This window comes from Folsomia candida, unplaced genomic scaffold, assembly GCF_002217175.1.
Source record: "Folsomia candida strain VU population unplaced genomic scaffold, ASM221717v1 Fcan01_Sc001, whole genome shotgun sequence".
Classification (NCBI taxonomy): domain Eukaryota; kingdom Metazoa; phylum Arthropoda; class Collembola; order Entomobryomorpha; family Isotomidae; genus Folsomia; species Folsomia candida.
This window is the reverse complement of record NW_019091193.1, coordinates 764465-781912: the sequence shown is the minus strand read 5'-3', so window position 1 is coordinate 781912 and position 17448 is coordinate 764465. Positions and strand designations below refer to the sequence as shown.

Genomic DNA, 17448 nt, shown 5'->3' with positions numbered 1-17448 from the left:
TATGTACATATGTATGTATTGTTGTACTTTACATGTGCATGAAAATTGCATTCGTTAGATATGAAGATACAGGTGCCAATTCATGGTATGAGTCATGTACCAGTTTCTACCCATCTCCAAACCCCAAGTCGAATCTATTGATTATAGCTTCATGGTTAAGATGTAGAGAAGAAGAAGAAAATGCTATGAAAATGCCTGTACGATGAGATATATAGTTGGGAAATTAACCAATTCAGTGACACCGCTTGTTAACCATGTATTACTTGAGCTGACAATAGTTGAAGGTTATTAATTACCTACACATTCGTATATAGTTATATATTACGCATAATCATATCACGAGATGTTTTCTGCAAAATTCCATGAATAAAATTCTACTAATTGCATTTCTTTTCAGCTTCATCCGATGCTAGCACTATTAATCTTTGGAATTCATCAAGTAATCCTATTTACATATCTAATTACTATTATTCACGGTTAAGTAAATACATGTAACAAGTAATCAATGTGCACGCGCTAGGAGTAAGATCATTCAACATAAATACGTGATATGTACTCCACTCGCACAATATGACTGGCACGTATCCTGCCTGATAAGGAAGACCTTATAATTCACTGTAATTCTGTAATTTTCCAATTGGATTATTGTGCCCAAACACCTCAGTCCTTATAGGTCAATCGATTTTAATTCATCCTTAAGCTTAGTACTCACGATGGACTTTACGCGCGGAAAACGACTTTTGCAGAAATTCTGCTCAATTTAAGCCCGAGTGGTACTCAGGTCTTCGCGTGAAACTTGTGCGGAATTTTCCGCGCGAGCAGTTTACGCTCAATGTAAGCTCAAAGTTTCCGTTAAATCGAGGCAATTCTTTCACGTGAAATGTGAGCGGAAAGTGACTCGCGGCCCTCTGAGTTCAAAATAAGAGGGCGGAGCAACCTCAAAATCTCAGTTTCAACTCAATGGCAAGGCGGTTAATTTAAAATGGGGCAAAATGAAACCTGTTTTTCAGCTCAAATGACCTGAGTACCTACGAGTGAAAATTGAGCGAAATATACGTGGAATAGTGGTATTTTCTGCCCGCTTACGAATTTCTCTCCAGCGAAAAATTTAACAGAATTTAAGCACGATGAAATTCCGCGTGAACATTCGTCCTGAGTACTAGGCTTTAGATCTTGTCTTGGACTTGCCTCGTGGCAGTAACGCTCGTAATTTGATCACTAATGCTGGCTATTCCCGTGAAACAAACATCATAAATATTTGAAAAATATCACCTTGGGTCATCTTAACTCACAGTTCTATCCAATATATGTATCTACAATACTATTAAACAGATTTAGTCAGTCCCAAGACTGTCTACCCTGTGGAAGTATGGCAAACGAAGCATGCTAATATTGTCTTCTAAAATATAAATTGAACCTACTTAGGAACCATCCCTTAATACATAGGTCAATATGTACTCCACAGAATTTCTTCCTTACATAGTGCGACATTACCGTCGTTGTCGCAAAGTATTTAAATACTACCCTTTCCGGTTTAACCCAGAGTTGAACCGATTCGTTAAGGATTCCAATCCTTATGGGGAACGAATGTTTAAATTGCTACTACTCGTGATGCTCGCATATTCGGGGACGACCAGCTGCTGTTTGATATTTGGATCTTTATCCATGGCGAAAAAGGTTCAAGGGGTTGTCTTCTCTTTAATGTACGTGTTAATTACGGTCTGCACTTGGAATTATGACTTGGACAAATCCCAAATACAAGTAATAAATTCTTGCTTGAACTTCGAGGATAACATCATGGAAGGTATGAAACAGAGTTCAACTCTGCTAAAAGATTAATGGTTGTGATAAGTCAGACCTAAGTAAATACATACATGAAAAGGCCCGCATGTTCAAGGCGAACTAATTATAAATATCTAAGCAAAAGAAAGTGGGCAATATAAAAAAAGTTGAAAATGCACGAAAAAGTCTGGTTGAGGCACACATACAAAAATCATACTGGTCTTGATTTGGTAGTAATTTTATACCGAGTTAATGGTTTTTTTTTCTGCGAGATAAATTTTTCATTACCATATGATTATGCAACGCTAATGCTCCTTTATTAGCACCGAGGGAGTCAAACATTTACTCCGGCCAGTAATGATTTATGTATTTACAGTTTTCTAAGATCGCATTATTACATATGTAAATAGGTTGTGATATTGAACTTAATGCTGAAAATATATATCTGATTCAGGAGAAGCACATCTCCCCCGCTCTCTGCAGACAAAGGCAATGCTCCTCTTCTACTTCATACTGGACCATAGCTTCTATCTGCTCCCGTTTGGAGTATTCGGCTTAATTCTTATCAATCCATGTACCCCTCCTTTCATTCTGTCCACTTGGGGACGATGTTCAGAAATTAGATGGGACGGATGGATCATAATAGTACCCCTGGTGGAATTGTATCTTTCCATGTGCTTCTTCTACATTGGCACGGATCGCATCGTGTATAATCTCTTTGCAGGGATTAGTTCTATCTTGAATTACTTTCAACTCTTGGAGAGGTAAAAAAATTCAGCTAAAGATTTCTGACTTACATACAGAGTGGTTTAAATGTCAGGTTACAAAGGAAAAATTTTTCAATGTGAAAAATTCGTAAATTTCCATCAGTTACGGATTTGGGATTTAGATTTTTATTAATTTTTATCGAAACTTAGGGGTCACTGATGACAAAATTCTTAAAGTATTGAATTTCAGAGTCAAAATTTCCGTAACTAACGGAGATTTGCGAATTTTTACCATTGAAAAACTTTCCAACCCGGATACTTAAACCACCCTGTACTTAATCTTATTCTGATGTTTCTACCAATTTAGAAAAATATTGGAGGCTGTCTCACTAACCGATTATGAGCTATGTGTCTCAGCATTTCGAAGAATTCAACTGATTGAAAAATTGATGAACGCATTTCTCAGGGAAAAGATTGTCCCCACTTTGGTGTTTTCGATACCAGCCTTGCAAGTGGTTACGCAATATGTGACCATCACGATGCATGAAAACATAGCTATGCCGGTCTTTCTCATATTCCCCCTGATTCTGGTGGACGCCATAGCGAACAATATTCTCGTTTTCACACTGGCCTCGTGGGTATTCAATGCGTCGACGAAATCATTGAAGAAATTGGATAGGACTACGGTACAACACCTGAGAAAAACCACGATACGGAAGCAGTTGAAATCTTGTGCGATTTTGAAGATCAAATTTGGATCAAATTTCATCGACAACGGGACGCCCTTAGTGATTCAGAATTTCTGTCTGAATCAGACAGTGTCACTGATGCTTATAAAGTCTGGGAGAAGTAATATTCATATGTACTGAAGGAATGGTCTACGAAAATCATAATTGCATACAGTGTGTCCACTTAAAAACGAGTCCACCAAACTACCATGAGCACTAGGTAATACAAATTGGCATAACTTTTTTCTTTGTTTATTTACACAGGTGATTTTTTTACAAAATGTATACCAAGTATTTATATAACAGAATACGGAAAAGAATAGAAATTCAAACACTATTGGAGGAGGGATACTCCGAGAGAGAAATTTCCGAAAAAATCAAAGTTGCAAGAAGTACTGTCCAGCGTTGGAAAAACCGAGAGTCAACAGCTGACAAAAAAAGGCCTGGACAACCCACCATACTGTCACCTACCACTAAAAATATGATTAAAACTAGAATGTACCGAAAAACTGGCAGTTCCACTCGAAAATGTGCGGCCGCCATCAATCTCACAAATCGATTCAAACGGATGGATAAAAAGATTAGCAAATCTACCATTCAAAATCATCTAAAAACCACCACATGGGGAAATAAAGCTTTCAAGAGATCTAAAAAACCACTTTTGTCTGCCAAAAATATTGAAGATAGGTTAAAGTTTGGTAACTTTTTGGACGAAAACGGCTATTTGACAGAGGGTGAAAGGGGTGAAGAAAAACGTCGACATATACTATTTACCGATGAAACTTGGATTTATCTTCACCCTCGGGGGAATCCTCAGAACACAAGGTACAGGACAGAAAAAAGAACGGAGGTTCCAGCAACATCTACACCGAAAAAAAGTCTTGAGATTATGGTTGCTGCTGGGTACTGTTCGAGGGGCGTCTCTCGTTTGCACATCATTCCGAGTGGTCAAAATGTAAACGGAGCCTATTACCGTGACAAAATTCTTCCTACTTACTTCGAAGCCATGGACAATAAGCTACTTTTTCCAAGTAAGAAAAAAATAACTTTCATGCAGGATGGGGCACCAGCTCACACTGCAAAAGAGAGCATGCGCCTCCTAGGGGAGCACATTTCAACAGTCTGGGGGAAGGGGACTTGGCCAGGAAATAGCCCGGACTTGAACCCAATCGAGAATCTGTGGCCCTATCTCAAGAATAGCGCGTATGAGCAGCCAATTCCACGAACCCGTTCTTCTTTAATTCGACGCTTCCAAAAAAAATGGAAGGAAATTTCGGTTACCGTTTTGGAAAATCTGACGCAGAGTTTCCCTAAACGAATTAGAGATATGCAAATTGCGTGTGGAGGCATCACTAAATACTAAGGTATTGTATACCAAAAGGATTTATGTTAAAAAAAATTTTAGTACAAATAAAATCACTTTTATTACCCCCCCCCCAAAAGTGGACTCGTTCTTAAGTGGACACACTGTATAGAAAAAAAATGGTTTTGAGTTAAGTAGTGTTCTTTTACTCTGACTGTTTTCAAAATTATCTTCCAAGATGTGATGATGAAACACAAAAATGCAATATTTCATTGCGTTTCCTTAATTAAATGCTGATAAAATTTAATTAATGTGACAAAGATCAATATATGTAGATAAATGGGTTGATTGCTGAATGATTGGACTGAGTTCTTAAATAAGTATGTAAGGTGGTAATTTGGTATTTTCCATGCACACGCAAACAACATTCTTGTCGGAGTAAGTAATCATAACACATAATTTTGCTGCGTTGTGAAAACACTGTTATATATTTGAAATAAATGAAAACAACATAAATATTCAAAATCCTTAACACGAATACATACTTCTGGTAAAGAGAAAATCATTAATTGCGTCACGATTAGTGATTAACTATACATTACTTGCCCCTTAAATATGCACATAACCTTCATGTAAGCATTTTCATAGTTAAAGTCTTCGTGAATCTCGAGGTACTTACTCCTGTTCTTTTTTTTACTTCGTACGGCCATCGATGTCTTTATTTAATAATTAATAAAGTAATATTCATATATTTACATATATAACTATAGAACTAAAGTTTTGTCTTAAATTATGATCAAACTGAAAAATTAACATGTGTAAAAGTTAAAACCACCATAATCATACGTATGCATGTAGATACTTACATAATTCCCTTCATGACGTATTAGCCAGTTTGTGTTGGGCTTTTTGTACAGGGTGGTTTAAATGTCACGCCACAATGGAAAATTTTTCACTGGGAAAAATCCCTAAATCTCCATTACATAGTATTCCCATAAGAAGTGATAGTAGAGCGTAGTTTTTGAACTGGTCAACATAAAATTAAAAGGTCAGTTGCGGTTTGTGCATACATTCAGTGCCTATCATTGGTGTTGACCGTTTTTACTTGACGTCACTAGGTCAAAAGTAGGAGAAGCTTAGCTACACGCGCGCGGCAATAATTTTTCATTTTTTGCACGAGAAAAAAATGCTCAATGTTTGATGTAGTGTAGCAGTCCAAGTACAACTACGATCTGGTTGCCCAAACTATTAATGTAATCCTAGAGACAGTGTCTACCTATGACATAAAAGTTCCGGTTGTCCAAGGTCAAGGAGGATTACAGTGATGTCCGATGCTTTAATACCATAATAGCACAAAATCTCTGTCTGACGCCGGAGACTTCGACCACACAAATGACCTTTCAACTTTAGAGATCAGATTAGCACTGAAAAGTGACCCTAAGATGAAGGTCTTTTAGATTAGAAAGCGTCACATGCTACAGATTTCCCAAGCCTAAGCAATGGTCAAAAAATCGAACTCTCTCCCCAAACGGTACGGTGATAAAACCAAAGAACTAACCCGTTTATCCATGATAATTTCTTTACGACAGGAATATATTTCAACAAAAAAATTGTCACGTTTTATGTCAAATAGTCAAAGGGTTAGCAGATTACAAAATAAAGGTCAAAATGTTATCTTATCAAGCTCTATTCATGGTTTTGGCGGGAATCGGCGGAATTGAGCAAAAACAGCCCAATTTCCTTGATTAAGGAGAGGAGATAGTTTAAAAAAATATTTGATAAATGTCCTGGTGAAGAAGGAACAACGCATCAACTAGTCCATATTGGGTGAAAAGCCACCGACCTTTGTGAAGGCGTCCACAGTAGCATTTACAGCGAAATTCGTGAAAAACTGGATTAAAATCCATATTTCTGACCTCATTTGCACTTTAGGTTTTGCATTGGAATTTTCGAACCGCAGACAACTTCACCACCAAATATTGATTACAATTGAGGAAAAGGTCTGTTCTGAGCCCCATATATTCGTCAGGGTCACAAAAAAATTTCTTACCCGGGAATGACACAGTTTGTCAATTAATTTCGTGCGTATTTTTGATGGAGCTTTCTCTTTCGTGACCAATTTTTCATGGTCACAGGAGGAATATATTTTCAAGTTTAATACATGTTTTCTACTTGAAATTTAACTGGCTTTTCAATGGAATAAGAATAAATTTGAAATTCCTTAAAACTAACCTAATATAGTCGTCTCTACTATCACTTTTTAAGTTGAGACTATGTAGTTACAAGATTTTTGGTTAAGATTTTAATAAAATTATTAAAAACTGATGGAATACTGATGACGAAATTCTTGAAATGTTGAATTTTAGAGACAAAATTTCGGTAACTAATGGAAATTTACGATTTTTTCCCATCGAAAAATTTTCCATTGTGGCGTGACATTTTAACCACCCTGTACATACATGCATATATATGAGATGTAATCATGTGTTTCATAATCATTAGGAACACTTCAAGAATGCATGTAGCTTAATATACTGATAATGTTTTAAAGGCACTTATTTTAGTGATTTAAACAAATTTCTTCCCATGGAATAAAGGTTTTTACGCCCTCCCCAAAAAGGAAGAGGGTGACTAGTTTTTATTAATACCTTGGCTTCGGAAACGATTTACTTCATATCGTACTTATTTATAATGTGGGACGACATATTTCATATTTCCTACATGCATACATACATTTTATTTAACTCCACGCCGCATGGAAAATTCATAACTTACAAGGTTTTGCATGAGAAAATTCTTCCTTTGTTTTCAACGTGGAGCAACAAACGAGACGAGACGAGGAAGAGTTTGGCACGAATTTGAGTCTTCCTGGTTTCCCGACAAACAAGAAATACAAAATAAACAACACATTCCACATATTTTGTATTTCGTCATATTATTTAACATTTAACCCGATTAATTTTAATTGCACAAATTTTCAATTATTAATTTCAAATTTAAACTAATAAGAAAGTAATTTGCCTTCTAAACTATAAGGTAACGGACTTCCACGGTATTAACTAAATTGTCTAATTAAATTTTGCCTAAATTTGCGCTTCAAATAATAATTAATTACTTTTTTAATTTTTTATCTTTAGATTTAATCATCACCACCATGTCCAACCAACGCTGCCTTCTTTGCTTACAAGTTATCACAGGAATATCAAAATCCCCGAAAAAAATTAAAATCGAAATTCTTTGCAAACTTTTGTCATCCCCGAATTCCAAATTGTCTCCCCAATCTGAATTCGCTGAGGAGGAAGTTTGTGAATTTTGCGAAGATTGTTATCCTCTCGTCGGCACGTTGCATGAAATTAAGACACAAATTTCTCTGCTGGAGGAACTAATTGGAAATCAAATTCAACAAATTCGTACCACAATTTGTAGCACCTCGGCCCAACTAGAAATTAATGGGGATGATAAAGATGAGAAAATTGTACAAATTCGGGACATGATTCTCCGCGTGACAGGTGGTAAATATATACATTTCTTAATCCCCAATTAGTTACCAGGCTTTTGTAAATATTTAATGTGGTTTTAATTAGGAGAAAGTGAAGAAGAAGACGGATTTGAAATCAAAGTGGAGGATGATGACCAAGTCTGTGATGACGATTATAATTCCGAGGAGATAAATGTCCCCAAATCGACAGAGGCGAAAGCCACGGATCCCGATGGGAACGAAGACGACGCTGCATTGTGTATTACTCCTTCGACTCAAAAGAGATCGAGGGGAAGACCTAAAAAATTAGCGACAGAAAACAAAACAAGTCCCACTCGGTAGGACAATTTATTCATAAATAGAGCTACAAAATTTAATTAGACATATAAATATGTCGATTTTTCTAGCACAAAACGGAAAAGAGAGGAATCTCTCCCCGCAAAAGAACAATTAAAGCCGACAAAAACTTCAAAACTGGATTCCCCCACCCCACATGCGACACGATTCTCCCCCCGAACTGCCAAAATCTCGACCCTTACACCCAAAACTCTTGTAATTTCGGTCCAACGGATTAAAACATCCGCACCACCACCACCTCCACCATCGGACTTGGAGGATTCAAAATCTAACCCTGACTCCGACGACAAGAATTCCGTCATCCTACTCTCTCCAAAAAGTGAAAATGACGACGACACTTCTGACTCCGACGACAGCTCGCCTTCTGACTCGGAAGTTGACGATGTCACCGCCACCGCCGAAATCATCCATCCCTACAAATGCATCTCCTGTCCGAAATCTTTCATCAAGCGAGCCACCCTGAATCTCCATAAGAAACGAAACCATCGCGTGGCATGCATCGCGCCATCATGCGTCGCTCTCTTTGCCACCAAGAAAGCGAGGGACGCCCACATCAAGCGCGACCACGCGAGCCTTTCTCCTTATCAGTGCCGCCTTTGCGGGAAAAAGTGCCGTCGCCAAAACGTCCTCGATGCTCACATGGTGATTAAACATGAAACAGGAGAGAAGAAATTGTCCTGTACCAAATGCGGGAAGGGGTTCTGTCTCGAAGAAAACTTGGCGAGACATTTGAAACTGCATGACATCGAGGGAATCAAACCCTTCGTTTGCGACGTATGCGATAACCGATTCGAAAGTGAGGAACGTTTAAAGAAACATTTAGCCAGCCATGATGAAATTAACCCGTGGAAGTGTGCTACTTGTGGGAGGGGGTGTAACAGCCGGGCGGCGCTGGAAATGTAAATATTTCATTTTTTTATTGTTTTATGATGGACACGTGACAATTTTTTTTACGTTTTCAGACACATGCGGGTACATAGTAAGGAAAGGCCGGAGAAGTGTTCGCAGTGCGAGGCTCAGTTTCGCGACAAGTTGACGCTGGAGCGCCACATTGCACGCGCACATTCCGGCGCTCCTGCTTCTTACATTTGTCACATTTGTGGAAATGCGTTCTATCTTCCGAGCGATCTGAAAGGCCATTTGAATCGGCACGAGGGCAAATCACGAGTGAAATGTGACACTTGTAATAAAACTTTTCCAGACGTGATGAGATTACAGTCTCATCAGATCAAGGTGCATGGGAAGGATCCGTTCATTTGTGATGAATGGTATGTACATAATTTAATTTGTTAGATAAGAAGTTTCTGATGGGTGAGTAAAGTTTTGGCAATAAATATGTAGCGGTGGCAGCTTTACGTCGCAGCAAGGGTTAAAATTACACAAGAAGATACACGTTGGAGATAAAAAGTTCAAATGTCAGGTAATTACGAATATTTTTTTTTCCTTTCATAAAAAGTAGTTGTTAACGCCGGAAATTTTTTGAATTTTATCCAACCAAAAATTCGATTCAGTTTCTGTGGTTTGTAATGGCAAAAATGAACTTGCGAAACAATTTTACAAAAAAATCCATGATTTTCCAGTGAAACGTACGTATATAATATATACGTACATTGCAAATTTCGGACAACATATTATGTTGTCCGAAATTTGCGATAAATATGTGCGAAAGTTTTTGTGAGCAATGATGAATAGATTTATAGATTAATTCACATTTTGAATTCTGTGAGAAATTTACTTAATTTTTGCAATTTTAGAATTGTGATGCCTCTTTCATCCGGGTTGAAACTCTTAAGGATCACATGCGCGTTCACACGGGAGAGCGACCATTCCCCTGCCCCCACTGCAAGAAAGCCTTCAGAAACAAGACCAATTTGAGGGTGCACGTGAAGGGAATCCACACTCCGGGCTACGTTACCCCCACCCCGCACAAATGCTCGCACTGCGATAAAGCATTCCAATATCCTCTCCTTCTTGAAGGCCACATCCGCCAGGCACACACTGGAGAACGACCCTTCACCTGCGAACAGTGCGGAAAGGGGTTCGTCCTCAACTCAGCGCTAACTCTGCATATGAAGGGGACTCATGGCGTCGTTCTGAGCACGAGAAAAGATAGGCTGCCAAGATCGAAGAAAGATACGTTTAACTGAAGATAGGATATAGATGTATAGATTTTAAAGAAGTTCTGATTTTTTACATTTTGTTAAAGTCTAGCCATAAAAATTATCAAAGCGTCAAAAGAGATTTACTTACTTGTAATTAGCGTCATGTCATTTATGGCAAGTGTGTCGAAAATCTGTGACGAGAGCGCACTTATTGCTACTAGTGCGAACAGACTTCTTTGTAACCTTAGTATTCTTCGCATCGCAAAATATGTAAGTTACGATGGTTAAGAGATTTTGTAAGCGTCGTATAATTTTGTCATTCAAAATCGCGTTACAAAGGTTACAATTTTTACGAAGGTTGGCCGCTTCTGTTTTTAAGTAAACTATTTTACGATGCTAAGGATACGAAGACAATTATGAATATCCTCAATATTTTTTTTAATCGACAAGAATTCTCACTGTCCAGTCCGAGCTTAAGCTGGGATATATTTCTCGTACTTGCGCCATTTCGACTGTAAATTAAAGAATACATAACAGAAAGTTACATATCTTAATTAAGCAATTAATTAGTATGAATTGTTATTATTGTATGATTAATTTGGAGGTTCGATAATAGGGTCACCATGCATTTGCACATATGTATATTTGTTACTGTGGACATTGTTGTCATAATACTTACTAATTTGGAAATAATATTTGTTAATTATCTACAGTGCTGGGAAATTGATTTATCTATTTAATGCACACTTGTTTAGATTTTGAAATTGACAAGAATATGAGTTTTTTGCAAATATGCATGTATCAACATATGCATGATGGTTTAATTTATAGAATCAGGGGAAATTGAGCTAGAGAAATTGGTCAAGTGGGATTTGCATACCTTATGGAGCATCAACTTTTTAAAAAAAATGAAAGAAAATTTATTCCGAAAGCTGAAATGGCGAAGAAAGCTACATATGTACATAATAATTTCTGCAGGTAAATAAATAAAGCGTACATATGTATGTATGTATCTACACTTTTGTGCAATTGCAGTTTTCCACTGTAGCTGCACTTTGCGAAAGAGACTGCAACAAGATAATCTCGAACGTTACGATGACCCCAATGACGTTAAGAATTAAAGGTTTTGTAATCACAAAACAATCCAAACCGGTGAAACAAATACTCCCACTTTGCAATTTTCTCTCAAAACGGGCCAACTGAAAAGGATTCGAACAAGAGCATCTATAATTTTTTAAATAAAATCCACGTGTCATTTTACAAATAGATACCTCTGGAGTGTACATTTCCATTGGACATTTCTCGAGTAAACCGGTAAATTTGTGAGCATATGAATAAATCCGGGCACAAAGCAGGGACATTGTAAAGAATCGCATTATAATTTGCAGGAAGGACCATGTAGCGTAAATTTTAGAGAGGACGCTCTCCGAAGGAGAAGTTGGAGAGAGTTCTAGTAAAATCTGGGAAGACAGACATCAAATTAAAAAATTAGTGGGAACATGCAGTGCTGAAAAATTACGTAAAAATAAAATTAATTGTAGAAATTACAAGTTCATACTAAGTATTCCAATTCATTGAATTTTCGAAAATATATGAGTATCTCAGACTTGGAAGAAAAATCATGTATTTTTTAAATTTTCTTTTAAAATGCATTGGAGAAGCTTGCCAAAATTATGGAGCTTTATAATTTTAGTATCTCTTGATGTATGTAAACTACTGAGGCAATTGACGCATGGCAATTTGTAAACTCCGTGAGTTTTACAAGGTAAAAAGACGCCCATGATCTGAGCAAGTTTGTAAAAATTTTCCTTAGAAATGTTTGAAATATTCTGGAATTTATAGCTTTTACATCGTCGCTATATCCTGCGTGAATTGCCTCATTGGCAATTACATAGATAATTACAGTGATACATACATTGTTCTCAATGTTGCGAAAAAATTCACAAACCTGCAAGCAGAGAAAGTAAATATTGCCCGCGTACGTTACAAAGATAATTTGTGATAGAAATTCTTGAAATTTCGCCACCACTTGACAAATGATTCCACAATCTCGGACAAGATGTGACCAGAAGGAGGCGTGATCTCCAAATCTTGAGGCATCATTATGACACCCACTCGCCATTACGATTTCGCTCCCAATCTCATACAATCCTTTGAATTGACCGTACAACGCTCGGGCAAATATTCCGATCAGAACGTCCACATAATTCCAGGCGTACAAAGAAGTCTTATTCGTGAGGAATACGAAAACCCCCCAAAATGGATGATACGGGATGAGTTGTTCCCAATCGTGTGATACTCGGTAGTAATTATGCAACGGGGAGAGATCTTCTTGATGTGAAGCAGGGGCACCGGAAAATGAAAATTTTGCAGATTCACCATTAAATAAGGGGAAATACTGCAAATTCCAGAAAACATTTTCCAGGATTCCAGACATAAAGATTACCCCGGCGTAAATCGCGGCGTCTCGGGGTAACGTTTTGTCTTTGATTGGGAAGTGTAATTTTGAGAGGGTGTGTTTCCAGTGGTTGAATAATTGACAAAATTTAGTTCCATTAATCCAGAAGATAATACAGCTGAAAAATAAATAAAAAATATACCTGGGGTATTCATGTCGCTCAATAACATCGCTTTGCCACACAACGTCGCAACTTTGCAGTCTTTGCGAAATTTGTGTCTTGAATTATTTTGAGGAAAAATGTATAAAATGAAAATGAGTCACTTGACAGAGTTTGCGGAAAAAAATTTACGACGATAATAAATACCTGTTGGTTTTGCATACTTATGCACTTCATAAAAAAATGAATGGTAGTGATCGGCTGTCGAATCGCATATCGCAACTCTTCGCAAGCATGGTAAAGTTGCGTATTGCGAAGCGACGTCTACAGTTTACCAAGTTGACGTGAATACCCCCATAATAAATTCCCGCTTGTGTCGCATATTTCGTAAAAAATTAAAAATTCTGATCGGTTGACACAAAGTTTATCGCAACTCTTCAAATATGGCAAAGTTGCGAAGCGGCGTTTACGGCTTCAAGTAAATAAGGTCACTTGAATATACTGCACTGGTACGTAGATGTACATATGTATGTGTATGTGAAACCGTAAAATTGTTATGGGCAATAGTTAGTATCATATTTCTAACTAGATTTACCAATATGTTCCAATAATGTAGAAAATGGGATGATCAGCAGCCCAAGCGATCTCTGAAGCGTTGCTCTTCCTCTTTCTGAAGCTTCCGATCAAGTTGACCAGACCATTAAATCCGGTCAAGGATGCGATGACAATTGTTGTCAAAGATGCCAGGCTGAACAAGCTGGGAAAAAATAACGTGCTAAACATTTGACACTGAGAAATAAGATTCATATATAAATAGCGCTTGGTTTTATTTGACTACTGGATTTCTAAGAGTGCAAGTGCATTGCTTACCTGAAAGAAAGTTGCTTTTCTCGATGGAAAACTCCGTTAATTGGGAGCACACCCAAAATTCTACCAAAAATGAGATAATATCGCAATTGGTGACGAAGAGAGGGTAATTCCTCGTCATCTGGGGTTTCATTGATATGCTTTATTTTAACTGAAACGGGGGACGGAAAGGTCTTATGCGAATGTGTAAGGTCAAAAGTAAGGTCGCCAATGGTTGTGGTCATACTTGGAAAATGGGATGTGAAATATTTACGGCTCGAAATGTTGTGCGATATTTTATCGTACAATGGTACGTCTTATATAATAAATTAAGTGTTTGTAGGATCGGGTTTTGAAAAGAAAAGTTTTGTGATTATGGAGTCCTGGAAATATATATATATATATATGTAGACAGTTCTTGCGTTGGCAATTTTGAATAGTAAAGGAACTGAGAATAAGTTGAATGTATTTTTATGTAACTGCAAATTTGTATGTATTTATCTATAATTTGTATGGCTTATGTACACATATTTAACGTGGTTTCTCCCTTTTGTCAAAGTTTAATATAATGTACATATGTACATATCTATACCTATGCACAGAAGAATTATTCGTACGTCTGACCTCATTTGCGTACATATTTTGACGAATTAGCGAGAAACATGGGGTTTATTCAACATGAAATACATGTATCGCCGAAAATGGGCTTACAAGGGACACTCACGACCTGTCGTTTGAGTCCAGGGTACCCACTATGTTTTTTAGAATCTACTAGGACCCCAGATGAAGGATCCATTCATATTTCCGTGTAAAACTCATATTTGGCGCCATGGCGTGGCGCCAAACTTAAAAATTTGCATTTTCGACCAACTTCAAACCCTCATAACTTTTGCAGTTTATGTCGGATTTTCAAAATTTTATGCTTAAAATGATCACAAAAGTCGAAATTTTTGACAAAAAAAATAAAAATAAAAAATTTCTAATTTTTGCAATATTTTTAGGATTTTTTCGACGAACCCCCATTTCGAAGAAAATTACGAAATTTTGCGAAAAGTTAAAAGCGATAATTTTAGAAAAAATTTCATGGAATAAGAAAGTTGAACTCCTTGTCATGATTTTTGCCAAAAATTTTGAAAATCCGTCCACAATTTCAAAAGTTATGGCGGTTTCAAAAATAAAAACATTCAATTTTGGCGAATTTGGCGCCACGCCACGTCGCCAAATATGAGTTTTACACGGAAATATGAATGAATCCTTCATCTGGGGTCCTAGTAGATTCTAAAAAACATGGTGGGTACCCTGGACTCAAACGACAGGTCGTGAGTGTCCCTTGTTAGTGCGATTTATCCAAATGAGTTGACCAGCAACAATAATTCTACTATTTACGTTTATATATGTATGTATGTAGGTATGTACAAGTGACAGGAAATAATTTCTTCTTCCAATCGGATGACAAGTAATTATTCCACGAAACTGTTTATTTGGAATATTTAGGCAATCAATAAAAAATGTGTATTTTTATGGAAATTCGTGGATTGACCATTTATGTATATGTACCTATGTATATATAAATATAAAATACTTAAAATGTCCTAAAATGTTTAGTGAACAACTAACTTATTCTCATAATTAAATTAATAAGAAAGATATTCGACTAATAATCGTAAAATATGTACCTAAAATACATTAGGTGCATATTTACATACATAGAGCAGGAAAGAAGCAGCAAATTATTAACTCGACAACAATTTCCCACTTAACACATTGTTATCTTAACTCATCAACTGGCGTTGAGTAATTCTTACGCGTCATGTATATATGTTGAATTGATGGGTTGCACATCACATTTCCACGAACTGCAATTAACACTGGTTGACGTTGCACTAATTTCCATGGAATAAGTTTAGGCTGATAGGCTGGACTGTTTTCCTGTTGGATCTATTCCATCCTTCCATTACTATGACAGACTCTTAAATATTATCTGTATATCGAACATACATACATATCTATGTATATATGTATGTCCATGTTATGCATGAAGCATTCTCGATTAATTTGCACGCTTTATTTACCCATCTAATCAACACTTTCTTCCAGAAAACCATACATAAAATGTGTACCATAAAAACTTAAATAGTACCCGTGGAATACTACTTACAAAATCCGTGGCTGACACCCAGCATGATTAAAGTCACCATTTAAACGATTATGAAGAGTTTTTACGGTACATTGTTTTTAATCGTGTGGTTTGCATGATATTAAAACAATCCAATTGGGAATCCCGTCTCAATCGCTACCCAACTGCGTAAGACAAGCTCAACATATATCTGCACATAGTTTCGTACAGCATGGAAATTTCAAGTTATCGAAATTCCATACTTTTTACACTCTTACTCTTACTTGGGTCCGGAATATGTAACAATTTTCAAAATCTTACCGAGGACGAGGGTCTCCCAGCCGGTTACTTTTTGAAATATGTGCTCGCCAACTCGTTGAAACACGAGGACCCTTGTTCCTGGGAGGACGAAAAATTCCGCCAAGTCGCCTACTTGCAGGCTCTACCATTTCCCAGAGGGAGTAAGCCTGCCATGCATATATCCAACAATTTTATCCGCGGGACGGTCGAGCGCGGGAGGAAATACTGTAAAGCGATGAGCTTCTTGGTTTGTGACAAAGCGACGGAAAAGTGTGAGTGTGGCGATTTCGCTATGCAGGTACATATGTAAATAGAAATATGCTTAATATGTACTATCCTATTAGTTAGGCTTGTCATCTCATTTGCATAAATCTCACTATGCCTATTTCGGCGATATGAGGTTTCCATGAAGAATAAACTCTATATCTCTTGCGAATGCGTCAAAATAATACCTACGCAAATTAGGTGACCGGTTATAAAAATTCGACAGCAAATGTATGTACATGTGTATGTAAGTATATATTTGTTAAATCTACGTAATACATACTTACATATGTACATAATGTAACTAGGTATTTAGCCCAATAGAGAAAAACTGGTTGAGGGAGGTGGCTTTAGTATTGGTATTGGTTCTGAACAACATACATACATACCTGCATATTTTACGTGATTAAGAACATTTAAATGTCAATCCTATCAAAGACGCTTAACAAGAAACACCCACGCAGGTCATAAAAACTGGAATGATACTAAATTTTCAATTTAATATTTCAGGCCCAGCTGGGTGATAAGTACAAGGCTTCCAACTATATCTTGGAAGATGACGCTGTCAGGGGGAAAATGGTGTGCCGCTGGTCGGAATCTGCTCCATGTTGGCCCCCACAACCACCTCCTCGTGGCGTGGTTTTGACCAGTTTGAGAGAAGTTATCACATGCTCGAATGGATTGCAATGCATCTCTCGCCATGACGCCACTTTTTGTACAAATGAAACCATATCGGCCTACATCAATGCAGCAGTGGAAGAAAAGAAATCATACGGCGAACTAGTGGATGGAATGAGAACTGGGAAAATGTGTGCGTGTGCAAAGATTGATGAGAAATTTGAGGATTCGATGTAATAATTTTATGAAGATGGAATGCTTGACAAATAAATGTTTTTTAATCAAACTA

The 17448-nt window shown here is 37.2% G+C and overlaps 3 protein-coding genes across 5 annotated transcripts; 2 read left to right on the top strand and 1 right to left on the bottom strand.

Moving 5' to 3' along the window:
• Positions 1-7357: 7357 nt before the first annotated feature.
• On the top strand, positions 7358-11167 carry LOC110842095 (zinc finger protein 37). 3 transcript variants are annotated; one of them, XM_035845662.1, is made up of 7 exons: positions 7358-7556; positions 7658-8032; positions 8105-8336; positions 8406-9254; positions 9318-9623; positions 9697-9775; positions 10110-11167. In XM_035845662.1, the coding sequence occupies exons 2-7, from the start codon at positions 7675-7677 to the stop codon at positions 10500-10502; spliced, it is 2217 nt and encodes a 738-aa protein (XP_035701555.1). In that variant the 5' UTR covers positions 7358-7556; positions 7658-7674; the 3' UTR covers positions 10503-11167. The 3 variants fall into 3 exon arrangements, with proteins under 3 accessions (XP_035701555.1, XP_035701557.1, XP_035701562.1); XM_035845664.1 differs by having other exon boundaries at positions 7358-7572; XM_035845669.1 differs by having other exon boundaries at positions 7359-7556; positions 7658-8029.
• Positions 11168-11302: 135 nt separating this feature from the next.
• LOC118433786 (gustatory receptor for sugar taste 64f-like) lies at positions 11303-13764 on the bottom strand. The gene is made up of 4 exons (XM_035846012.1): positions 13611-13764; positions 12406-13033; positions 11729-11917; positions 11303-11656 (listed from the first exon to the last, which is right to left on the bottom strand). The coding sequence occupies exons 2-4, from the start codon at positions 12892-12894 to the stop codon at positions 11471-11473; spliced, it is 864 nt and encodes a 287-aa protein (XP_035701905.1). The 5' UTR covers positions 12895-13033; positions 13611-13764; the 3' UTR covers positions 11303-11470.
• A 2157-nt stretch (positions 13765-15921) lies between these two features.
• Positions 15922-17448, top strand: LOC110841620. The gene is made up of 2 exons (XM_022087305.2): positions 15922-16575; positions 17052-17448. Exons 1-2 carry the CDS (start codon positions 16210-16212, stop codon positions 17394-17396), a joined length of 711 nt encoding a protein of 236 aa, XP_021942997.1. The 5' UTR covers positions 15922-16209; the 3' UTR covers positions 17397-17448.

Coding starts and splice junctions, on each gene's coding strand:
- LOC110842095 (XM_035845662.1), top strand. CDS start 7,675: ATGTCCAACCAACGCTGCCTTCTTTGCTTACAAGTTATCACAGGAATA. Junction 8,337..8,405: donor AACAAAACAAGTCCCACTCG/GTAGGACAATTT, acceptor CGATTTTTCTAG/CACAAAACGGAAAAGAGAGG. Junction 9,776..10,109: donor ATAAAAAGTTCAAATGTCAG/GTAATTACGAAT, acceptor TTGCAATTTTAG/AATTGTGATGCCTCTTTCAT.
- LOC118433786 (XM_035846012.1), bottom strand. CDS start 12,894: ATGTCTGGAATCCTGGAAAATGTTTTCTGGAATTTGCAGTATTTCCCC. Junction 11,918..12,405: donor TTTACTTTCTCTGCTTGCAG/GTTTGTGAATTT, acceptor CTGTCTTCCCAG/ATTTTACTAGAACTCTCTCC. Junction 11,657..11,728: donor TGGAAATGTACACTCCAGAG/GTATCTATTTGT, acceptor AATCCTTTTCAG/TTGGCCCGTTTTGAGAGAAA.
- LOC110841620 (XM_022087305.2), top strand. CDS start 16,210: ATGGAAATTTCAAGTTATCGAAATTCCATACTTTTTACACTCTTACTC. Junction 16,576..17,051: donor GTGGCGATTTCGCTATGCAG/GTACATATGTAA, acceptor TTAATATTTCAG/GCCCAGCTGGGTGATAAGTA.